Source organism: Calidris pugnax, unplaced genomic scaffold (assembly GCF_001431845.1).
Source record: "Calidris pugnax isolate Ruff unplaced genomic scaffold, ASM143184v1 scaffold44, whole genome shotgun sequence".
NCBI lineage: Eukaryota > Metazoa > Chordata > Aves > Charadriiformes > Scolopacidae > Calidris > Calidris pugnax.
This window is the reverse complement of record NW_015094506.1, coordinates 26,860,271-26,884,919: the sequence shown is the minus strand read 5'-3', so window position 1 is coordinate 26,884,919 and position 24,649 is coordinate 26,860,271. Positions and strand designations below refer to the sequence as shown.

The window sequence follows — 24,649 nt, the reverse complement described above, 5'->3', positions numbered from 1 at the left end:
AGCTGCGCGGGGTAAGGTGGCGGCGGGCCCCCGGGTCTGCGCCGGGGGGCAGGGGGAAACGGGTGGCTTGAACAGGTTGCGATGGGCGTGCGGTGCGGGGCGTTCTCGGCACCCCGAGTTTTTGGCGTTGAGGTAGTGAAGAGCAGGCTTTTTATTAGCTATTGAGCACCGCCGCTCTTGCGAGCCTTGGCTGCCGGTGCTGTAAACGCGTCCTAGGAAGCTGCGTCTCCAGTTGGGCGCCTGGTAACTCTCGGGTATCCGACTGCTGCCGAAATGCCAGGACACGGAGTTGTTTATCTCCAGCTCCAGTCGGGCTTTAAGATGGTTCATACACGTAAGGAAATAGCAAAACTTTTCTTCCTGTTACCAGGATGAAAGGAGAACATAAAATAGCTTTGGCATCCTTATGATCTAAAGGCGGTTTAATTTCCCCAAAGTGGGATCTTAGGCTGCTTGGCCAATGACCCTTGTTTTAAATCACTTTATTCATAAAGTTTTCAAGGGGCTGACACTTCCTTCTGTCAACTTTTTAACTCTCTAACATGGTTTTATTTTTGCTTTTTCATATGTAATTTATGCATAAGGGGTCATTATTCTTTTTCATTATTTACTGAGCATGTTGTCTGAATCTCCTAAGAGTTCTTTTATCCTTTTAATAAGTATAGGATTCCTTGTAATTTTACAAAAATAAATCAGATTATAGAGTTCAATAATTTTGAAGGGACTAGGTATGTAAGGAGAGACATTGTAATTCAAGCCATTTATAAGTTTGCAAAGTGATACTTAGTCAGAAGTCCAAGAAGGGATGAGTAATTGATGGGGTTTTTTAAGTCTTTTGCTGCAAATTGGGTTTGTTTGTTTTTTTTCCCTGCAGGGCATATGACATTTGCAAAAATCTGTGCTGTTCAGTTAAGTACACTGTATCCTTCAAGGATTGTGCTGTAATAAACAAGCAATATTATTAGATAGTCTTTTTTTTTTTTTCTTTTTCTCTTTTCTTCCTACACTCTGTCCCCCTTGAATAATTGCGGTGTTCCGCTACACAAAGGCCTTGTATCTTTTTGTATACAAAGTGGTTCAACAGGATGAAACAACTAATTTATTGTGAATAAAAGAAAAATAAATCAAAAGGCAAACAACTGAAACGTTAACCATGCTCAGTTGCATTTTTCCATAGCTGTACTTCATAAGTAGGCAAGTTTCAAAGTACAATTTTTGTATTCGTACAAAACAGTCCGTGCTCAGGGCACTCTTATCTCTGGCTTTGAAAATGTACTTAATTCTAGGTATACTTCCTGCAGTTGATGAAGAGATTTCCGCAGACCTGCCTGAGCTGTAAGGATTGATTCTAGCAACTTTTCCATCATGTTATTCCTTCACATAAACACAAGTTTCTGATGTGGCTGGGGTTTATGCTTGTAAGCTTCCAGGAGATGAGGTAGTAGAAGACCTCACTGGATTTACAGGCTTATTCCTTCCTTCTCCTATATGAGAAAGGTTCAATTTAGGCTTAGCAGGAACATTTGTGAAATCTGTGTTGTAATTTTTTGGAATGTGGCTGGAACTGAGTTTCATGTAGCTGGTCATGTTCTTACATGCTGTATTTTCATTGAGCTGTACTTTAAAAGGGATAATATAGAAATGTTTGAGACTGAAAATCCTGTGCTATACTATATCTGTATGTATGTTTGTTGTTTTTACAGTGGAATGGGCAGAAATTTCAATTTTTCTCTACCTGATCTGACAGTATCTTTTAAATGAAACTTTCACTGCTAGTCAAGTCTGAAGAGTTAAAAATTATTACAAGGTTACAGTGATTTGATTTTTGAAATGTGCTGGTATCTCCTAAGCCCCAAGAATTCTGGATATATAAGTATATAACGTTATGTGTTTATGTCTTTACATACAGGCAAAGAACAGTTCTGCAGTATCTGAGGATGGATAAAGACTTCCGCTACTACTTCCAGCACCCGTGGTCTCGCTTAGTTGTGGCTTACTTAGTGATCTTCTTTAACTTCTTGATATTTGCTGAGGACCCAGTATCTCACAGTCAGACAGAAGCCAATGTTATTGTTGTTGGGAATTGTTTCTCCTTTGTGACAAATAAATACCCTGAAGGAGGAGGCTGGAGATTTTTGAAGGTGCTTCTGTGGCTGCTTGCCATTCTCACAGGACTGATAACTGGGAAATTTCTCTTCCATCAGCGCCTGTTTGGTAAGTTGTATGATGCACCAACTGACTTCCTGATATGGCTTTCTGACTTCTACTTTCAGCTTTCCACTCATTGCAGTTTTGTAAGCTTGGCTATTAATCACTTCAACTGTTTGGAGCTGTATAGAACTCAGTACATCAAAGCTTACATCATTGTGGAAATTAATGCCGTGTCTACTTATGTGGGCATAATTCACAACGATTTCAGTCAAAAAAGGCTATAAATAGTGAAAGCTGACATGTTTGAAATACTTGAGAGGTCAGTGATTTTCAATATTATAAAAGTACTCCTTTGCATCTTCAGACCAATTTTTAAATCTTATTACATAATTTTCTCAGCACTTTGCAGGAAAGGCATTGTTCCTTGAGGTGGTGACACTACTTGTCTGGTTAAAAGTCATGTAAGTGGAAGCAGAGCCTGCTGTTAGTATTAGCAGAACTCTGCTGAAGAGCTCCCATGTGAAAACAGGAATTCTAGAGAAGCAGGACCTGTCTGTCTCTTAGTACAAGAGAGTGTCAGTGAAGCAGAGAGGTAGGAAATGGAAAAAACATGACAGTAGATGATTTCATATACACAAGATGGGACTAAACTGGGGAACTTACTGCACATGGACAGACTGAAAGGAATGGAATGAGCCTGGATTAAATTCCGAGACTGAGAACTTCGATGTAAATATATAGAGAGAAACAAAAATATCTGTCATTGTCTTAAGTGAGTCATGGAAAATGTCGCATCTGAGGGCTCAAGGGTGTCTCTAAGTTTTAGAGGTAAGTAGAAATCATAGAAAAGATTACTTCACTCTTGCCAGCTGCACCGTTCTTTGAAACATCTGATTCTAGGTGGGGTATTGCTGGTCGAGATGGACTATATTCTTGTACTGGTAGGACCGCAAGATGGATGGTGACTGGAACACCTCGAAGCACATGAGCAATAGGCTGTTTCCATAGTCTGTCTCATTTTATTAAGACAGAGAACAAATCACTATTGTTTCAATAAATCAAATGTAAAGCTGTTATGTCAAGGAATGAACGAGCAAAGCCACCTTAAGAGTTAGAGACTTCTCTTGAAGCACTTATTCTGAAAAATAGTTGAACATCATGATGGCTATTCGGTGGACATTTTACCTTAATGTAATGGTAAATGTATAATGTCCCCATAAAGAGGACATTTTACCTTAATTCCTGGGATCTGGAACAAGCACTGTCACAATAATGTTTTTGGTTCTGGCTTCCACAACTGAGGAATGATTTTGTTAAATTGGAGAAGATTAGGGATAAGTAATGGAGCTGATGATAAAATTGGAAAATAAGCCCTATAGTGAGAGGACTGAGAGGATAAAGGGAAGATTAGAGGGTGACTTGCTGAAATTTGACTTGAAGGACAGAACCTCGAGTCCAGCAAATGTATTGCAGGGTCCAGTGCTTGAAAGTGGCAAATAGCCAGCACTTTTTTTTTTTTTTAATCTGAAAGACAATCCGTAGAACAAGTTTTTATAGGATGGAGCTTCATTAAGACATGAATTTTTATTTTTGGGAATACATTTTAATCTGACTACAGAGTATCTGTCTACCTTCTCTCTAGGTAGGTTATTATGATAATTCCTTCTGGATTTGTAAGTGTGTGTCATAGATAGGACGTAGCTTAACATGAATTTTTAAGTGGCTTGAATCAGCGTTACTGCCAAAAGGAGAAGATCTGCCCAGCCTTCAGTGTCTGCTGCTTTGTGGTTTTGTGCAGTTGCTCAGTGAAACAGGATAGGGAATCTACCCACGTTAGCAGTACTGTCTTTTATTTCTGTGAAGATTATATGTCTGATGATCCCGATGTTTGTGGCAGCAGAAAGAAAGGGTGAGCACTGGGAGGAAACTAACAGGCAAGAGATTCCTACCCCTGATGGCAGTGCTGACTTATGGATACTGATGGTTATGGTGGGTGACCAATATGGGTGTAGACCCAATCTGATGCGAGGCTAGTTGCTGCATGTTGAGTTTTGTGGCAATTGAAGCCACAGTTCCACCCTCTTAACCCTCCTAAACCACATCGTTTTGGTGCCTTCCTCGAGACAGTCCTGCTGGTTGTGCAGTGGAGCAGCCAGCCAGCTCCGGCAGCTCATCCCATGGAAAACCAGTTGCTTCTGCTGTCGTCTCCAGCAGTTCCTTGAACGGATGCGAGTGCCTGAGTGCCAGTGCTGATGCCACGGCCAAGGACCGTGCAGCCAAGGTAGCCAGAGGCCACAGCAGCCAAGGTAGCCAGAGGCCACAGCAGCCCTGCCTTCTGTTGTCTGGAGCACGGTGGGGCTGCACCCACGCAGTGTGCCGGTGGGAATGTGCTGTTGCTTGTGCTACAGTGCAAGCAGGTGGCAGTCGGTGTGACTGGAGAGCTGACTGTGTTCCTGACTGATGCGGCCGTCCTAGCTGGAAACTAGTAAACTAGCTACTGGGGATGGCGACTGAATTGATGAGATGATGATGTGCGTTTACAGCTGGAGTGTGTTTCTGGGTCTCCAGAAGATTTGTACAGCCCATGCTGAAATCTTTCCTGCCAGCTATTTGCCACTATTTTAATGTTTACTGCCTAGAAATCCTGCCTTTTATGTGGATTCTCATTCAGTGTGCCCTCTGGATCTTCTGGCATCAAGCACTTTATGAATTCACCCCTTTATTGTTTTTAATTTCCCTAGTCTAGCTTTTTAAATAGCTGGGTTATTCTGTCATTTTTTTCTATTTAATCCGTTTTTTTTTTTTTTTTTTCCCCGCGTGTATAATTGTTTGGAACTGTTCTGGTTTTTAATCCTTGTTCATTCATTTGTATTTCTCTGCTAAATTCTGTTTGTAGAGGAAATTGTGACTGGTTATTTCTTGTGGCCTTTGTATTACTTCCTGCAGTCCGAAAACCAAATAGCACCAGTCAATCTTCCGCTGTCAGATCTTGGCTCACAGTGTATGCTGCAAATTGAAATTGAGAAGGATTAGTCTGCACTTCTCACTTTAGATGAAGAGGAGTGGAAAGGATTTTCTTTCCCTGTGCCCTTCCTGCTCTTTTGTCCCTTGTCTTCTGTATTTCTTGCTGCTGAGTTTGCATATGAACTAGAAAAATAGTGTAGCTAGAATGATGTCATAACACAGGTTACCATCTGTGACAGACACTAATAGCCATGACTGTCACAAACTATAAAAATAATAGAATTAAGTTCAAGCATGTTTTGTTTCCGAAAGTGGAGGAAGTGCTGTAAATATTATTGAGGCTTCATCTCTCGGAGTTTATAGAGAGATAAGGGAGTAGGTAAACTATCTTGTTGAGAAGTAGAGATTTTGACTAGAGGATATGGTGGGATGTTTTCTGTTGATAATATTCATTGTGACCTTTGAACAGTAACCTCTTCAGGGACTCCTTCGAGACACTGCTCATGACTTAAAACAAGATTAGAACACAATTGCATTTCTTGCTCTTCAGTCAAGAAATAACTTCATTTGGTAAACACCTCCTGTAATAAATATTTCCAAGGAAAACAGCCTTTATCTAGTACATTCTTTATATCTTTATGGCATATGGTCAGAACAAATGGAATTTTAAAATTGCCTTTTGGCTGTTACCCACTATATTCTTTTGATTCATCGCTAAGCATATCTTCTATTTGGTTAGGTATTGTGTTCTGCCACGCATTTTATTTTGCAATGGAAAATGAAAGGTCATACATGAATACTAGAAGTTTGTGGAAATAAAAAATATAGACCCCTGTTATTTTTTGTTCTGCATGAGAGAGTAACTCGAGGCAGGGAAAAATGGTGTCTTACTTGCATTTAGTTATAGATTTCTCAATTTATTTTCTGCTTTATTAAAAGCAGAAAGAGCTTACAAACTGACCCCATTTGATGTCACTATGTGTTCAGAAAATGCATTCAAATCTTAAATCCCAACCTGAAAGAAATTCCATAATAAGCTCTTGCACATTTTTCCTATTGCTCTAGGGCACTGTCTGGAAAACAACGCAGTGTTTACGGTATAGAAAGTATATGTTTTGATTAGCACTTTCTCAGCGGATACACAGTTGCAGTTCTATACTGCATCTCAGGCCTAGATTCTGAGTTCAGTGGGGTTTTTTTTTGGGCCAAAGTTCAGGCTGTGCATTTTGCATCAATGTATATAAATATGATCTCTCATGTAGTAGGCTTTCAGCAGTATGGGTAAATGGGCAGTATAGTTGGAAAAAATCTTTATTTTTTCAGTCCAGCATCTTTGCTTTGACTATTTTCCATGTGTAATAATCCTTACCTTATAAATAGACACATCAGTTTGTAAAAACATATTTACCACAAAACGTGCATGTGTCTACCTGCCCATTTTTCTGTTTCTAAGTGATTATAAAGATGTATTAAAATCTGATTAAAAGCCCGTGATTACAGAGACTGGATTTTATTCAATTACCAATGAGTATGCCAAGATTTACATTCATAAATTCCTTTCTAAATGATGTAGATGGAAACTAATACTTAATATGTCATAACAGCTTATGGAAAACAAGATATATAGAACTAAAGCTGTATTTCTTAAAACAGGGGAATGATCATAATACTGCAAGCAAATCAGAGCAGTTGAACAAATGTTGAATTTAATGGGTTGCTCTCATATAAAGTTCACAGTATGCAGTTTGTTTAGAATTAAATTATAATCTGAGCTTCACAGACACTGAAGTGAATAAATAAAGCAGTCATTATAGGAACTGCACTGAGCTATGGGTACACAGTAATGTTGCAAATTTTTTAATGGACAGTAGTGCCATGCTGGGAGCAATTTCATGATAGACACTTCCAAACAAAACACCCACTGAGGACCTGTTGTCTGAAAGCATTACTATCTTTGTCAAACATCTTATCTGGAAGGCTCTAAAAGATATTGCAAACCTATTATAAACAAACTCTTTGGTCTCTGCTTTTATGCTGAAAGTTAAAGTGTGTTACCAACTGAAGAGATGAACATATGCAGATTGCAAGAGGCAATTAAGCAGAATGAGATTTAGTCAGAATAGTAATGCACTGCATGTGAGAAAAGGGGATCTGTTAGGCAACTGACAGACATAGGATAAATTCGTACATATAATTTGTATCCTGATATATTAAGCATCATGTTAATGTAAAATCTGTGCTGAGGCATTGCTGCTAGTGTTGCTGTGGTGTACCACTTCCATAGTGGTGCTTGTGCAATAGCTGATGAACCAAATGTGATATGTTTTTGTAAAAAGAAAAAAAAAAGCTATGGTAAGATTTTTGCATGGTTGTTTTTCAGCCAGATTGTTTCCCGTTCTTGTTTGATAGTAGTTATGTGAACAGTTGTGCCACCATCTGTAGGAACAAGTGATGGGTGTATGGCAATACTTGCATCAAATTCTAACCTGATTGATGGAGCATATTCTTTTCTGTTGTCAGATCTGTATCTTATGTTACAATAAGATCTGTCACTTGATACCCAGCAACTTTGTTCCTGCTTTTTCTTTTCCTTTGATGACTTCAGCCTAGTAGAAAGCAACTAATGTGAGAGCTGGTAAAAAAAATTCTGTCTTCGAGAGCCTGTTCAGCATGAATTTCAATAACAATGATCAGGTTAATGCTGTTGAAGGTATTCAAGATCTACTGTGATTGCTTCACAGTCAATTCACCTCTTTTGTTTCCAGTAAAATGTTGAAGCAATACAGTAAGATTATTTTGGTCCTACAAAATGTGTGCCAAGGGGCCAATCTAACAGTTTGCTAATAATAACGCGCAAATGACTGTGAGCAAGCATTTCTGAGAGCCAGAATCCTCAACAAAAAACATAAAAAGGGAGAAGCTCACAGCCAGCCACTGAATGAGTGCAGGCTCATCAGATTCCAGCTCTGGTGCATTGCCAGTAATTAAGATGTCAGTTTAAAATAAGCTTTATATCATTCATGAGGGAGACCACAAGTGACCTTTGAAATATAAATGAAACGCATGCAAGTGACCTCCTAATTTCTTATTTTACTCTTGTATTTGCAGAAGAACTGTAACATATTGCTTCATCCTCTCCTCAGGCTTAATGAGAAGATTGCTGCCCTCTGCTCCTAGCATTAGTTTTGGGATGAGTCTCATACCATGTTACCTCTGGGCAGTAAATTATAGAGCTTAGTTGGACAGGTACAGGCAGTGGCTACAAAAAGATAATTCTCCCTTGGGTGAAAGCTTTGATTCCACTGGAGGTGTGTATCCCATTCCCCAAGCAGAAGCATGAGACTGCGAGAAGAGCTACATGTGTCAGATTATCCATAATGGGAAGGCTCTGGAGAATATTTAGCATCCAGTGACTGAAAACTAAAAATAAGTTCATTGCTACTTAATATTGATGTGTCAACTCTGTGTTTTGATCTTTTTGACGTGATTTTCAGATTTTTCTTTCCATTTGAGACTAGGAGTGAGTTTGGAATGACGCCTGCCACTTACAGGAATAATATGTCTCCGTTCCCTGATTTCCAGAAATAGAAGTGAGCTTATTCCTAGCAGGAGCAGCCTGATGGGCATAGTGCAGGTGCAACCTAGTGCAGGGGCAAATTTCTTCTGTCCTTCTTCTATACAGTGAGGGTGTTAGTGTGGAACATCACCTCGCCATTTCCCCCCCTGGAGAGCCCCAAGGAGAACGTGATCTCCTTCATCATGCTGTGTCCTTTCAAAGGTCCCCTAGGCTATCTGAGTGGATTGAAGAGCCTTCACATACCAGAAAACATTTATCTTTATGTGATTCTGCTGGGACTCGAAGTCAGCCTTAAAAAAATCCAAAATTAAAAAAAATATAATTCAAAACCCCAGCATTCTGGGCTTTAAAAAACTATTTTGCAAATACTAAGTGTGGTTTATACATTTCTTGTAGATATTTTGCATATGGCAAAAGTAGGAAAAAAATTGTAGATGTACTCACTAACCAGACTAACTTCTGAGGAGGAGGAGGGACCAGTAATTGTTCCCTACAAGATAGGCAGGGCAGTAACACAATATTTCTAAATGTGATTCCTGGGACAGACGGGGCATAGAACCTTATTTCAGATGCTGGAAAAATTAGTTTTCTGCTTTCTTCTAACTCTGTTTTTATTAGAAGGGCCAGTGCCCTGTTGCCCACTGGGTGGTCCCTGTCAGGGGATGACAGAAACAGCAGAGACTTTTCTGCTTTGAGGATTCACACTCTCCCTGGTGCCCCCAGGAGGGAAAGGAGTCTCCCGGGGGCAGACTGGACACCTGGGTAGAGGTAGCAGCAGAGCCTCAGGGCAAGGTGAACTGAGACATGAACAGTAAGTGTTGAGTAACTCATTGTAAGAAGCAATGATCATGTGAAGCTTTTCCAAACAAAGCACTTTTCATCCAAATTTTCTCAAAGCTTGGTTCAGATAAACCATTGTCATTTCCTTTGTTTTCTAAGTAAGGTGAGATGTTCTTACCCATCTACTATGTTTCATTCCAGAGACAGCTGCCTTTCAGTCCTAAGCAGAGTCAATTCCACCATGGATCACATACCTACCTCTTAGGAATCCACAAATAGCCCTCAGTTGTTGCCCAGGCACCAGCCTGTTGTGGTTCCTTGGTGCCATTATGAAGGCCTCATTAGAACTGGCTTTCAGTTTGTGTAGTTATGCAACAGCCCAATCTCTGCAGCACAGACCAGGAGCAGATGAGTACATAGGTGTTTGGGAGCAAGACCCTTCTTTTGAAATTTTCAAGTAAAAATGCTGATGGTAATTTAATTATAGTTGTGATGGTATTTTAATGATGACAATAGTAATTAGAAAAATACTGAGTGTTTTCCTATTTGATATAAATATCCAAAAGCATCTAAAATGTTTAAAGTAGTGTCCTCCCTTAAGCTCAGCGAAGCAGGAATTTAAGATTTCTTAGATTATGTATCCAAATAAAGAGGTAAAAAAATAATTTATTAAGACACAAGTTTAAAATTACAAGCTGCAACCATGTTTTTGTTTTGCACATTGCCTTATCTGCATTGATAGATGCATCAATGCAAATGCAAGCCAATTCAATTCAAATTGATCATTGAATAAGTTATAGCAAAGTACCTGATTTAAGTGTGATTATCAGCTATTTTATTATGATTTATAAGACATTAACATATTACAAACATTATGGGTTAAACCAGTGATGCTTCTGGCTCAGTATCTGACAGTAGCCCATGATGAATGCTGAGATTAAGGTATAGGAATAAGAAAGACTGTACCAATGACTCCCAGAATAGCTTCCCAGGCGCCAACATTTTTTTCAGAATTCAAACAAAAATATGTCTATTTTTAGATGCCTTTGACAGTGATTCTGAAGACAAATAATGAAGGTAGTATTTAGCAGCAGTCTTTGTTCTTGCCTACCTGTTACAAAGAAGCAAGTTCTTCTCAAATTTTCACATGTACTCATAAACCCCCAAATTTACCATCTCCTTCATCCTCCTACTTCTGTTAAGTTACTGAGAAATTTGTTGGTTTTGGCCATTTGCTCGAAGTCCAGAAAAAATATTTAAAAACAAACTGTTGGTTGAAAAGAGGCAGATTCTTCTGCTGAGGTCTTCCTGTCCTTTAAAATGCCTTGAATTCATCTTTCATCTGCAGCATGAGGGTATGATCTTTCAAAGTGGACAGCTGCTTAGGGCTTTGTATGCTTACTTATGCACATGCTAAATAATGTTTTCTATTTCTGGGACACTGATGCAATGTGTGACTACTAAGAAGCACACTTTCATTTAATACTAAAGCAAAGAAGAACCTAAATCCGTACAAGATTCAGCCAAAGTCAAACATGCTAAACAAATAATGAAAATTACAATTATGGCAGGGAGGGCTTAAAGGGATGAGGCAGGATTGAGGAAAATGTTCCTAGAGAGTCACAGCAGTGACAATATTTAATTTTAGTTTACTCGAAAAAAGAGAACAAGGCCCAAAATTTGAGACATCCCAGCTTTAATTAACAGAACCCCACAAATATCCTAGGTCTCTTGCTAATCTGTGGTCATAGATGTAAGTGACAAAAAAATACAGATCTTAATTCAGTCTTGACAGTGACATGTGCTGGAGATATAGAAAGTGAAAACTAGTATTTTATGTGAAGCTTCTGTGGAGTTCTGACTTGGAGAATTCAGGGCTTAGCACAGCATTCAGTTTTGTATCACTTTCGTATAGCAAATGAAAATGTAAAGTCTTTGCAAATAGTTTTCTCCATGCCTTCCACTTTCCTTGATGTTCTTCTTGATACATACCAGTTTAGATGACTTTGAAGTGTTTTGGGGCCATGTTTATATCCTATGCGCCTCCTCTCTGCGACAGCCAAAGGTGGAGCAAGCCTTATCTAAATTAGAGGTCACTTCTGTAGGACTTATCTAAATTCAATGAGTAAGATAGAAGTACTACTCTCTTGGGGGTATCTACAGATTTCTGTCTCTTAGGCTGGAGATAAAAAAGCTAATTTCTCTTGAGGCTGTGTTTCTGATTGCCGTGGCACGTACCAGAATGAATGCAGGCAGCAGTGGTCTCTTTAGAGTCAAAGGGCTACACTGCAGCACTGCTGCCTGCACAGGGTTGGCCCACAACGTACCTGAAAAAGTCTTACCCCCAGCACTCTACCAACACCCACGAACTCCAGAGAGCCAGAATCCTTTTTGTCTTAAATGTTACGGTATTATCGTACATTTGCTGCAAAACTCCCATTCAGTATTGTATCCTCTGGTGCTAATTCATAAATGTTTCATTCCTCTGCTTCCGCTGATGCTGTACAAGTTCCTTCCCATAGATCAGTTACTTTAGACAGGACTTATCCCCTGGAACAGTTACGCCATTTGCTGCAGGGTGCAGGTTCTTCATTCACTTTCTCCTGTTGGTAGTGCCCTGAAAATCAGATTGATGCCTGATACAATTATATTAGAAGACCAAAATTGAGAGTGGGAGTTTGCACTTCACTTCCATTGTGGTGTATTCAATGTAAGTACATAGTACATATTCAATCCCTCTTTTTAATTTTTATACTTGCAAACCAAGAGACATGCCATAAAGCTGCTTCACACTATTTTGTCTTGTTGAGGGAAGCAAGTTAAGCCTGTTCTATCCATTTCCTTGGTGTGACGTATTATTTACGTATTCAAAGACTGCTTCTTCAGAGAAGGAAGAGCATGTGTATTCCTAAGTATGTCAGCGTCACTTAGGTGTCTTTGGCACTATGAAAAGCACTATTCATTTTGTCACTGAATAATTCATATTATTTGAAATTGAACTCTTTTATAACTAGACCTCTCAAGGAGCCCCAGTGGATATTTTATGACCACTGTAAATGCCTCAAGACAAAATTTATGGTTATTTTTCAATACATATGAGATTTACTGAATGTAGTCTAACCAGGTATTCCTAAAATAAATGCAACTTTAAATTAAGTGAAAACATTTTTAACTCTATAGAAGAGGTTTGAATTCCTTTCTCTAAGAGGGAAATACTCTTCCTCTGAAAAAGCTGGAAATGTTTAGCTGGAAATGGAAAGTGCCATGTGCTGTTTTCTGTGTCTGTTCTGTGCTAAGACACTAGAGTCTCGAGATGGAGAACTCTTTTTTGGCTGTTTTAAGATTAAGATGCTGTGCACTGTCATGCTGCACATAAAGCATTCTGCACCTGAAAGCTGCATCATTGACACGTCTTTATTATTTCTCTTTCTCTTAGATCCTGAGCTATATAAATAATCATCCAGCTAAAAGTTGGACAGATGCACCTTTAGAGGTGAAATGCTTTTCTGTAGTAGCATCAGACTTCCCAGGGAACAGCCTTTTGCCATATTAACATGTAGAGGTGGCTAGAAAGAGCTTTCATCCCAACCAGTTCACCAGCACATTTCTCCTTTGATTATTTCAATTTTGTGCCTGGTGAATCAAACTCAAGTACCCGCTAAGCTTAGTTAGCTTGCCTTTTGCAACAGCTTCTGCAAAGTGCTCCAGTGGAGGATTATACTGTGCTTGCTTCCCTTGTGATACTGAAATTTGGGAAAGGCCATGTGCGTGTCTCCTTACCAGCAGGAGGCTTCTCCCTGGGGACTAACCTTAGTTTTTAATGGTTCAAACTGTGAACTGGTGACTTTCTTCCTTTACCCTCTCTCAGTGAAAATGTCCTTTCTAGTGACTGTTGTGTGAGCTAAAAGAGCTGATAAAATCCCCACTCTCAAAGTATGCCCAGGCACTGCATTCCTTAGTGGTCACTTTTAGTCTTTACCCAAAGTTTACAGCTAAAAGAGTCAGAATCTTGAGTTAGCTGGTCAGTCCATCCTCATTTCCCCTTTTCTTTCCCATTTCTCACCCAAATCTTACCCAGTCCCAGATGGCACAAAACTTAAAACTCTTCAGACACTGTGCATGCTGAAGTTTTTTATTAGAAAAACTGCAATTATTTCAGCTCTCTGTTTCATTGTATATGTGAAGAGCTTACAGAGGCAGTCTCTGTGTACCCAGAGGTTATCAGAATGTCTTTTTGGGTATTAAACTAAATCTTAACTTGGCTGAGGCTCATATAAGGTTGTGTATGAAGTATGGATTATTGATCCTTGGATTTCCAGATCAAGAAAATGAGCGATGACAGATCTGTTATTCTCATGCTGTGGTAATGGCTATGACGTATGAGGTCCTGCTGTTGTTTAACAGGGGCAGTTGTTGCAATTACAGTCTATGTAAACAACTGGCCAGAAACACAGTTATCAGGGGAAAATTAGCTTTGAGAAGCAATTCAGACAGAAATAATTATCTTTCAACAGAGGAGCACCTTCTAGTGGTATTGAATGAATATGGCAGCTAGTTAAAATGAGTTATTTTCTCAAAATGAGACTTAAGTATACTAGGTGAAGAATAGTAATGAATATTTCTGTACCCTATTTTTATGATTAGATTGATAATTCATTTAAAAAACAAAGGAAAAAGCCAAAGAGAAAGCATATATTTAGAAAAATTAGAACATTTTTCAATTACAGTACTCTCTGCCCCTTTATCCACCACCCCCCTCACACACCACAACCTCCTGTCTTGTTACCTTTTTATGCACTTACCATGAAATAGTATTTTTATGTGTTCTACTGTGGAACCTATCTAACCTTGGCTTTTTTTTAGTACTGAAAATTTGGGTTCATTATATATCTGATTTAGCTACAAAGGAACTTTGTGACGGAACTGTTATTTTGTCCAAAGTTTCACTGATTATTAACACAGTTTCTCCATCCAGTGTATTTCTAGTAAAGATATATTTGTCAACATAGTATATCGCATGGTTACTTTTGCAAATAACATAGTATCAACTAATTTAAAATTCAAATTTTCCAAAATTACTGCTAAATTCAGTGGATACGGTGGTTTAGCTGATATTGAGGATTTCTACTCTTTCAATCTGTATGTAGCAAATAATCTTTTTGGACCCATTACATGGTGTACATAGTACAAATTAATGGTGTGCTATTTCTAGAAAATCAAATTAGAATTAATGATCAATTCTTACTATTATGTCATCGCAGGAGATTTGTGCATTAGTGGAAGCTAGCTGTATGAAACAGATATTCATACTTAGATTTCTATGGGGATTCTCAGAATTTTGCAACTGCGTCAAAAATTTCAAATAGAAGAAGTCCAATTTGAAAGCAGTTAAAAGAAGATGTAACTATGCTTCCACTTTTTAATTCTGTTAATCTAATTCCAAACTAGGGAACTTGACCTTTTTTTCCTGAAGAAATTTGTCAGCATCTGGAAACTTCAGCCCAAAGCTGAAATCGGTCTTGTGAATGTTTTAACGAGTGAAAGCTCATTCCATAACACTTCTTTTGGTTGTGCCATTATGAAATAGATTTGTTGAAATAGCTAGTATTTTTGCGTCCTCTATCCCATGGTAAGGCAACTGGGAACCTGGGGTAAAGTTAATGGAATTGGGGTTTTGTCAACTGCTTCCGTAACAGTGGGCACAATATTCTGCAAAATATTGCAAGTGCCACACAGTCACTTGTTAGAGGTACGACTGTTTTGAGTCTGGTAGAGGAATAATCAGTTTTGCCATGTAAGATCTATGCAGCTTGCAGCACATATTAATACTGATAGAGAACATGATTAACTGACTGCATCACTTTTTGGTGCTGCAAGTGCCTGTCCGGATGCATATTGTTGCTGGTTGGGGCATATACAGTTTATGAAACAGTTTTCACCAAGTCTGAAAACACTCAGGTCTAAGTGCGTAACCCCATGTTTCATTGTAGGCTAGAGAGCTGACTTGCTTGCCACTGGAATATGCTTCCTCTTGGTCCCACAGCATCAATCCTCCACTTGTCTTGTGCACTGGAAATGCAAACATGCTCTGTAACCCCTGGGGTCCTTCTATGTGCACCGTGAGATTTAGTCACAGTGTCCAAAACAGGTAGCGTAGTTGCAAATATTTATTGAAGGCAAAAAATAAAACAAAACCCATGCTTAATCTGTACATACTGAGATTAAATCAGAAACCTCTCTCTGGTTAGGGTTTACTTTTCTCTGCACACTTTATGCCTGTGGTTACCACTAGAGAGAGGGAGCCTCGTGCATGGGAGTGCTCATCTGCTTGGGGGGTCCAGATGAAAAAATAGTGTACTCTGTTCTTGACCAGGAGAGAGTCTAGCTCTTTTTTTTTTTTTTTTTTTATTAAAATGAGCATTAAGTTAGCATTGTTATCCAAAAAATTTGATGATTTTTTGTTTTTTTCAGAAAGAACCTGAACACTTGCCATTCCTATATGCAGAACTTGTTGCACAGCCAGCACTTCAGAAAACTTAGAAAACAATGTTTTGGTATCTGCAGCACTTCCTCAGTACCATGTATCAGATTATTTGAACTCATCCAAAATGCTTGTTTATGCATCTGCCTCTCATAAATGCTGTGAGTGATAAGGCACGTCTGTAAAACTTGGCTCCTGTAAAGCAGAATCTTTTAGCTTTTTTTTTTTTTTTTTTCAATTAAAATGAGCATTGTTTCACTTGCTTTAAGACACAAATTCTTTTTGTTACAACACTTGCCATCTCCTGTATTTGACTGACCAAGTGACTACTTTTTTTGCCTCGAGGAAATGTAAATCTCTTTTCTCTCTTTCTCTCTGCTAGTGATGGCTCTCTTTGAGCCATTTTTCTCTCTTTGATGGCTGAGCAGGCACACTTAGTTGTGATCCTGACCTTCCCTACATGGAGTCCTGGAGACAGCATTGCTTCCTTTAGTCCCATAGAAAATCCCTGGGATTTTCTCATAGATCAAATCAAAAGCTCGTGGTCAAATCTAAATCTCTTTTGACTTCCAGTTCAGCACTGGGGTTGGGTGTGGGTGGCTGCTTTCTGTTCATCTCCGCTGCGTGTGTTTGATAGAAAGGGGTATTGCTCAGTCAAATAAGGCTAAAGATTTATTAGGCATATTTGCTATTATTTAAACATATTAAACTATTTACATATAAACACAATCAACTATGTTTATATTTTTATAAGTTTATATTACAATCAGGTTTGCAATTTACTGTGCTAGAATACTACATTTTGGACTACTTACCAGAATGACCATTTGTAAACCTGTAGATACTTCCAGGTGGATGATGACAAAATCTGTTTTGTTTTCCGAGTCAAACATGCTTTATAAATATTTATTTTAAATAAACTATTTATTTTAAATAAATTAATAAAAATGGCAGAGAGATTGTGAGCAACCCTATTTACTGTTAAAAATAAGATCGTGGATCAGTTTCAGGAGAAAAAAATAGTATAGAAGAAAATGGAAATAATTATTTTGACAAGTTGTTGCAGAGTATTGCTAAACTGATGTTGAAAAACGGAGATTACAGCACTGCCCTTCAGAGTTTAGTGTCAGCATTGTATGGGATATAAATAATGCTGTGTTTCTTTTGCCTACTGTGAAATTTGGATTCCAATGAATTCAAAGAAGGAAAATTTAGTTTCTGTAGGCACTACATATAAGATGCTGAAACACTGTAGCTCTAAAATTCAAAAAAAGGAGGAGAACCATGAGATTACTTTTATATATCTGACAGCTAAAAATGCAGGTTTCTTAAAAATGCTAGAAATTCTTACATGATAAAGAGTGCAAAAATATAATTAGTACGTGCCCTCTAAACAGCTTTTCCTTTGTTGTACAGGAAGGACATCTAAAGAGAGAATTTTTTTTCACATTGATTTTATAACTTGGGATACAGTCACATAGAACTCAAAAATCTGCACCTCAAGAACAAATGCGTTAGCATTTTCTATTGCTAACACAGGGTTTTCAGTTGCTTCTCTCCTAAAAAATGTTCTAAAACATTATAGGAAATCAATATCTATTTTTACAGGTTTCCTTTTAACTGCATCAGCACAATCGTCTAAACCTGAAGTAATAACACCAGTAAGGGTAAAGCCTATAATTAAAATTATATGTTAAATCTGTATAATGGAAATTGACAGAAAAATTCACAGTTAAGTCTGCCTACGCGCTGTAATTCTGGCATAGCTTGAAGTCTTCCCACATTATCTGCATTTTACAGCTTATTCACAACAGCAGCTGGAGGTATTGCACCTAGGTAATAGTAATGAAATTAATGTAAAGCAGAAAGGGAGATGTGGTGCCTTTATGAATCCCCTGCAACGCTCGGCACAGCAGATGGCACTGACCATTACCATCCTGCTCTCAGTTGCCTTTGGGTAATCCATTAAGAAAAGAAAATGTCAGCCCTTTCCTTGCAGCTCTCAGTTGCCTTTGGGTAATCCATTAAGAAAAGAAAATGTCAGCCCTTTCCTTGCAGCAGAAAATGTTCGTCTTCCCGTTCTTGTTTTTTTATTAAAAGGCAAATGTTCATTCTTTTGGGCATTTGTATTTCTATTCTTTTTACTTTGAGAAATAGCAAGCAATCTTTAAAGACTATGTGGCATTTTAGAGGAAGGCAGAGTGATGTACGTTTCACCTGCATTTGCTCACCTGTGGTTTCTAGTTCAGACCAGGCCCTTGAGAGCACCAAAATCAGGTAAGACAGGCTGCACAAGAAGCCTGATAGAAGGAGGTCTGGCTACTAATGATGGTCTTCTGACTGGTATTGGCTGGACGGGTGAGAAACTGGAGACCTTAGGTTCCTGTTGCCCTAGCACACCATGTACTTTGCAAGGATATGATTTTTCTAGCTAGGTTGGTAGGAGACACCTTGACTATTACATTTTGTGACATTAGGCTGCGTTTTACCTTAGACTGCAAAAGATGAGAACTGCAGTTCTCCCTGATTAAGGTTCGCTTTTCCCAGCCAGAGGAAGTCCCATCCATGCGGATTCCTGTGAAGGGGAAGGGACCGAGCTGGGAGAAGGCCTGAGAAGAGAGCTTGAGGGGGCTATAGAGGTGGTAGGTCCCTGCACAGGGGCCAGCAAGTCCCATCACCTCTGACTGTGGGCTCCAGGCACAGCGTGGGGAGACCTGGCAGCCCTGAGACTCAGATGTTTCCCTAAGGCAGGAGTAGAGAAGCTGTTTCCCCGCAAGGCGCATGGTGGACTTAGCCAGGTTACCTGCCTCTGCTGTGGTTCCTCCAGCTGTAGAATCAGTCTAGGCGTATTTTTAATTCTGCCTAAAGAGCTTTGGCTTCCACTGGTGAAAACAGTGTACAAAGATGCAGTATTTTAAGTGCCTTGTGGTACTGTTTGTCACAGCTTTTTGGCAAGTGAGGTGTTTCTGAGATGTGGAAAAGAAAATCTTTGTTATCAGAATACATCAATTTATCTGTATTGAAGAGAAAACCAAACTTTTAAGAACGTTTGAATATTTTTATTTTAAAAAGGTAAGCTCATGTCTTAATACATGGGAAAATTTGGCAGTTTGTCCGTGAGAGAAAGGTATTACAAAGACAAATGGAGAATAGTGTGTGCATAAAGATGGCTTTCCTTAGAAAGCAGCTTTGGGACGTCTGTAGAAAATTTAGCTCTTCAACTTAAAGGTTTTTGTTTTAACAATTTTTGCTTACAAAATAATGTTGAATTTACAGTAGTAAATGAGAATTTTTTTTCCTCTGACCACAGCTAAGCACATAGATAAACAGTCAAATCTTTCAGGCTCTGATCTATTTTGTATTCATTTAGTGTATTATAATGATGCCCACCACTGTTGTATCTCAGGTTCTAGATATGGTACATGAAAGCTACCCATACCTTGCAGTCAGTTTTGTAGGTTAGTACATTATTACAACATTCAATAATGTGGTCAAACCCATTATAACAATTGGGCATTTAATTGAATGCCATGTCCTCAGATTTAATCCAAACAACGATCTATGAGAAACCAGTATTGCAACATACTTCTCATAGTAGATGTTGACTTTGGCTCTTAGCTGTTCAGTTTATTGTTCACTTATTGTAGCAAAATGGAATAAACTTATTTAATTTTATTTGTTTATGTCATTCTATCTGGGGATATTGTAATAAAACATTTTAGGAGCATGTATTTCCAGATAAAAATGACCAAGTAAATACGAACAGATGTCTTGTGCCTTTTAACTTTTGTTTTGTAGAAAACTTTTGATTTCAGTCAGGACAACATTAGCATTAGTTCAGCCTAGTTGAACAAAAATGCTTTAAAAAAGTGTGCTTAATTGATTTTAGAATCACTTATGAATAGGCAAACAAATGTCTAGGAGCCTTGTTGGCTACTAGGGTGTATTCGCAGCTGAGTATCATGAGGAATATGAATAGCTGAGGGTAAGAGAGGGAAGGATTTTTTATTAGTTTTGTGGCCTGAAGGTGATTTTTAAAGATTTCCCAGTGCCTTTAGACTCAGCCCAGTACAAGGTATGTTGTGTGAGATGCCCAGATCAGAAGAACAGACGACAGAGGCACTGTGACACAGATACTTTTTGCAGGAATGACCCTGTCTTCTTGTTTCCCTACTGCTCTTCATTATTCACAAATAATGAAGAATAATTTGGAATAATCTTTTCAGAAGCATAAAGTGGTTTCTTCAGTTTTTCTTCCCCTTTTTCTCTTACATGTGTGAGCACGTTGGTTCCTCTGTTATAGACAACTAATAGAAAATCAATGAGCTTTATAGGATTGTGTGGACTGTGTAGGATTGCATCCAGCAATAGAAACAGCCATAGAGTCAGAGGTGTGTTTATTCCATATTTTTCTTTCAAGTCCCTGGAAAAGCAAGTTCCTGTCTGTTTGCTCCCCTGGTCCTTCCCTGGTTGCTGGCACAGCACAGTGAGTTCTCTTTGATAGCCTCCCAGGCCCATGATGGCAGTTTCTGGCATTGTTCCATTATGTGTGTCCTGGACTATGCAGCTCTTTGGTAGGGTGATGCTGACAGAAAGTAAAAAGCAGCTCATTTTGCATCTTTCTATGTGGGTATACTGCTTAGTTCAGTCACACTGAGAATATAAAGGTCATTCTTGTTCACTTAAATGCATTTTATGTTCTGATTACCTGACCAGAATGAAATTTCTCCCTAGCTTTTTTTGGAGTCAGACTCTCACATTGACTTTAAAGCATTTCCTTAGTGTTTTCTTTTTATGCACTGAAACACAAGCAGAGAAACTCCAGGCTTTTCTTGAGGATCTCTGCAATCTGCATTAATGCTGCTTGCAGAAGGCATGAGTTGTGGAAGGGTGAAGCTTTCTAATGATTGTATTCGTCTTGAGCTCACTGGAGGCTTTCAATCCAATTTTTAATTGAAATTTTTAATTTTATTCTTGTCAATTTTGGGTACTTGTGAGCACAGGCTGTATTCATAGGTGTTATAAAGGCAGCACTTCAAGAGGAAACAATTCCAATTTTTTCCAAAATCAAGAAGTGACTTTGTTAATGTTTTTCACAATTTCTTCTGAGTTGAATGCTTCTTTTCTCATTAACAACAAAAAATCTTTCTAATGATAGTTGCTTAATATGTAATAGTAACATTAACATCAATATAATAGATATAATTTATTGAGAATAAAGTGATCTGTCTGAATAGAAAAAAACCCTGTCTTTCTGTTAAAAATCTCCAGAAAATTTAGAGAAGCTTCTGGTCTAAGTCATCGTTGTCTCTCCTGCAAAAGCTCACACATTAAAAGTCCCGGCAGGTGAAACCTGAGAATCTCTCATGAGGTGTGCTTCCCAGAGGTATGAAGTTATCTTTTCTAGCCCAGAACTACAGTGGGTTTTCGTGTTTAATTTTGTGTTTAGAAAAGTGTATTTGGATTTCACATGGAATTTCACCCAGCCCAAACACAGAAAAATTAACTTACTGAAAAGCAACGCTGAAGTGGAGAAAGGAGAAATAAACAGTGTATCCGTACCTTTAAAGAGAGACTGAAAGATAAAAATAGCAAGTGTTTGACTTTGGAAATAGCTCACTCTTTACAATCTTGGGTGCAATCTGGTGGGAGCAATAAACTCATTTAGCGCAGAGCTTCACAGTAATTTCTCCTGTTCTGTCTTTTTTCATGCTGAGAGCACCTTAATCACTAAATGGCATTGACATTGTTTTTGTATCAGTCTGAGACATAAGTGTATATTATAGCAGGTAATTGCCGATGGGTGCCCATTCGTGGATTAAAAAGCTCTCTTTCTAATGGAAGCCAACGTATGGTTAATAACCCCATCGTGTTTCCAATAGACAATTCGTGCGTTAAAAAAAAGAAAAAGAAGTGAAAATGTTTCTTTTAAAATACAAGAAATTGAAATATTAAGAAATTATCAAAGGAAAAAAGCAGCACTTAAAGTACATACGTAACTCCCCTGCAGAGAATATAGGCATGCCATTGTGCTTTGAGATCCTGTGAGTTTGCTACTATATCCAAACACGCGCAAAATGTTTCACATTAGCAGGACCTGGTTCTTCATTTCATGGCAGTTATAGACAATTTAAAAAAAAACATTGTTCTAGATATTACATATACATATATATTTACTCAATACAATTGAAACATACAACAAGAGAGATTTAACATCTATGTAGAACAGAATTATTTTTGCATAGTGAAATATGTGTCCTCCACATGTGAGGACATTATATTCAAACTATGGGAATTAAAGAATTAAGGTACTGTACAAAGTATATTAAAAAGTACTTCATCACTAGTAACTTCTGAAAATAAAGTTAGTGTGCTCACCAATACATGGGGTTTTATAATTAACAAGGTAGTGTGTGGGACTTGGTAGGAAAGTGTGTCTGCAGGTGGTTGATTATGGAACACAATTATTTTGCCCATACTACGCATGGAAAGAACGCATATTTTATGACTCTTGAAAGCGGATGTGACTATATATTGTCCTGTTTTAATGATTAAAATGCACTGTAGGCTAATTACCTTAGACCATCCTGAAACTGTGATGCTGAGACCCTAAGAGAACAAAAGAAGCAGCAGCATCTCTTACTCTTCTTGCAGCTCAGCCACCTCTGTATTTCAGAACTTTTCCTGTGCACTCCTCTCCCTGCTAATGAGTTTAGAGTTCATGGCAGAACCACACACTCTTGCAGCAGAACACTTATGAGAAACAGCTGTAATTGCCCAGGGTTCGGGGGACACCACCAGTGTGCCCTGCCTGTAGGTTTGGAACCCCTGCTGCCTGGAGGAAGACTTAACAAAGCTCTTTAATCCATGCTTCTTTGCTTCATGGGGAGATTCACTGTGGCTCCGACTATCCTCAGAGACTGTATCTTACTATTTTTTTTTGTTGTTGTTTGTTTTTGGAAATGTGCTGCACTTACCCAGGTTAATGAGGTTCCACTGGCACTGCCAGTGGAACTCTAGTGCAAGCAGCATTAAAATGAAGTACTTGCAGAAAGCCTCTCTGCAAATCTCAAGAAGTTCAGCTGAAAGAATCATGATTGTTATTAATTGCACAGTCCAACCACAGCAGCACTTACAAACAGCTGAAAAAATAACTAACAGAAACGATAAGAAGGCTCCTCAAAAGCATGTGCTCTTAATATTACTGTATTTTTCTGGCCAAAAATTAAAGTAGCCACTTAAAACTTTTCTTCATTGTTCATTCAATTTTGCATGTACATACAGGTAAGAGGTGCAGTTTCACAATGAATGAAGGTATATTTATGGCAAGAATACTCAAAATGCCAATTCTGAAAAGCTAGGCGCTGCTAGTGTTTCCTTTCACGTTAAGTTTTACCCTGCGTTGCTGCATATTCTTGCTTAATCAAGAGATTGCTACACATTACAGGAGACTAAATTTTAAACCGGTCTGCTGACTCAAAGCCAAATGAGCAGTGGGAGATGCATGTCTTTATAGGCTGGTGTTTTAAGTCATCGATCTTGTAGACAGAGTGATGTCTGTTACCTTTCCTGTCAGACAACAGCAGCACTGGCATTTAGGATGACATTTTACACTTTTAATTCTTTGATAGAATGTCTTATTTGCTACTGTAAAAATGATTGGGTCAAGGCAGCTGTTGATGCTGCAGATGATCTCTGTGACTTCATAAATTGCACATATCGTCTGTATGTTCCCGCAGGGTGGTTGACAATTAATTCTGCAAATTAGTGTCACTATCATCATAACATGATAAGGTATGAAAGAAACAGCGAATACAATCATAGCAGCTGAAATCAGTAACAGAGGTCTAACGAGTCTGTTCCTTCTTTGCTGACGTTTACTGAGTTGCAGTAACGCTTTGAGAGTCAACACGTAGCACGTAAAGATGACTGTGACTGGGATTAAGAATCTCAATACAATCTTGGAGAGTGTGAACGGCACTTCAAATTGTAAAGGTACTTCAGAGATACCCATGGAATCTATGAACACATGTTGTCTTCCAGCTGCAAGTGTGTAGTAGATCTCCGGCATCGATGCGATCACTATGAAGATCCATACCCCGATGGTACAAAACACAGCCTTTTCTTTGTCCCACCATGTTAACGAACTGATAGGATGGACAGCACCTATGTATCTGTCAAAACTAATGAGTGTCAGGAAATAGACACTTCCATAAACATTAATACTAAAAAATAGTCTTATGATCTGATAAAATTCATTATTGAAATAGACAGTTAACTTCTGAAGGCTATAATATACAGAAAAAGGTGCCATGAGAGTCCAAGTAAAGTCACATAGTGCCAAATTAAAGAGAAATATGGTATTGGTAGTCCATGTCTTCATGCAGTACACGTAATGTCGTAGTGCAAGTATGTTACCTAGAAATCCTGCTAATAAAGTGAAAATACAAACCAGAATCAACAAATAACAGTACCACTCCATCTTAGGATTTCTGTTGCAAGTGAAAATACTGCATGTACCATTCATCATCTTTTCATGGAGTATGCCTGAAGGGAAAAGAGAGACCAACAGCTTTTAAAATAAAAAATGAATTAGATGTATTGAATTTAAAATTCAAAATTTGTAAGTTATGTTTGAACAGGCAAAAGAATTCAAAATATGGTATGATATACAAGCTCTCTGTCTGAAAAAAATG

General features: G+C 38.4%; 2 protein-coding genes across 2 annotated transcripts in view; one reads left to right on the top strand and one right to left on the bottom strand.

Annotated features, from left to right (window-relative positions):
- The first annotated feature begins 1,915 nt into the window (after positions 1 to 1,915).
- The window catches only part of TMEM117 (transmembrane protein 117), a 209,556-nt gene continuing 186,822 nt past the window's right edge, over positions 1,916 to 24,649 (top strand). The window contains exon 1 of the mRNA XM_014963421.1: positions 1,916 to 2,214. Within this exon, the coding sequence (XP_014818907.1) occupies positions 1,938 to 2,214 (277 nt within the window). The 5' untranslated portion in view covers positions 1,916 to 1,937. The remainder of the gene's footprint in view (positions 2,215 to 24,649) is intronic.
- LOC106901085 (P2Y purinoceptor 1-like) lies at positions 23,479 to 24,480 on the bottom strand. The gene has a single exon (XM_014963423.1). It carries the CDS (start codon positions 24,478 to 24,480, stop codon positions 23,479 to 23,481), a length of 1,002 nt encoding a protein of 333 aa, XP_014818909.1.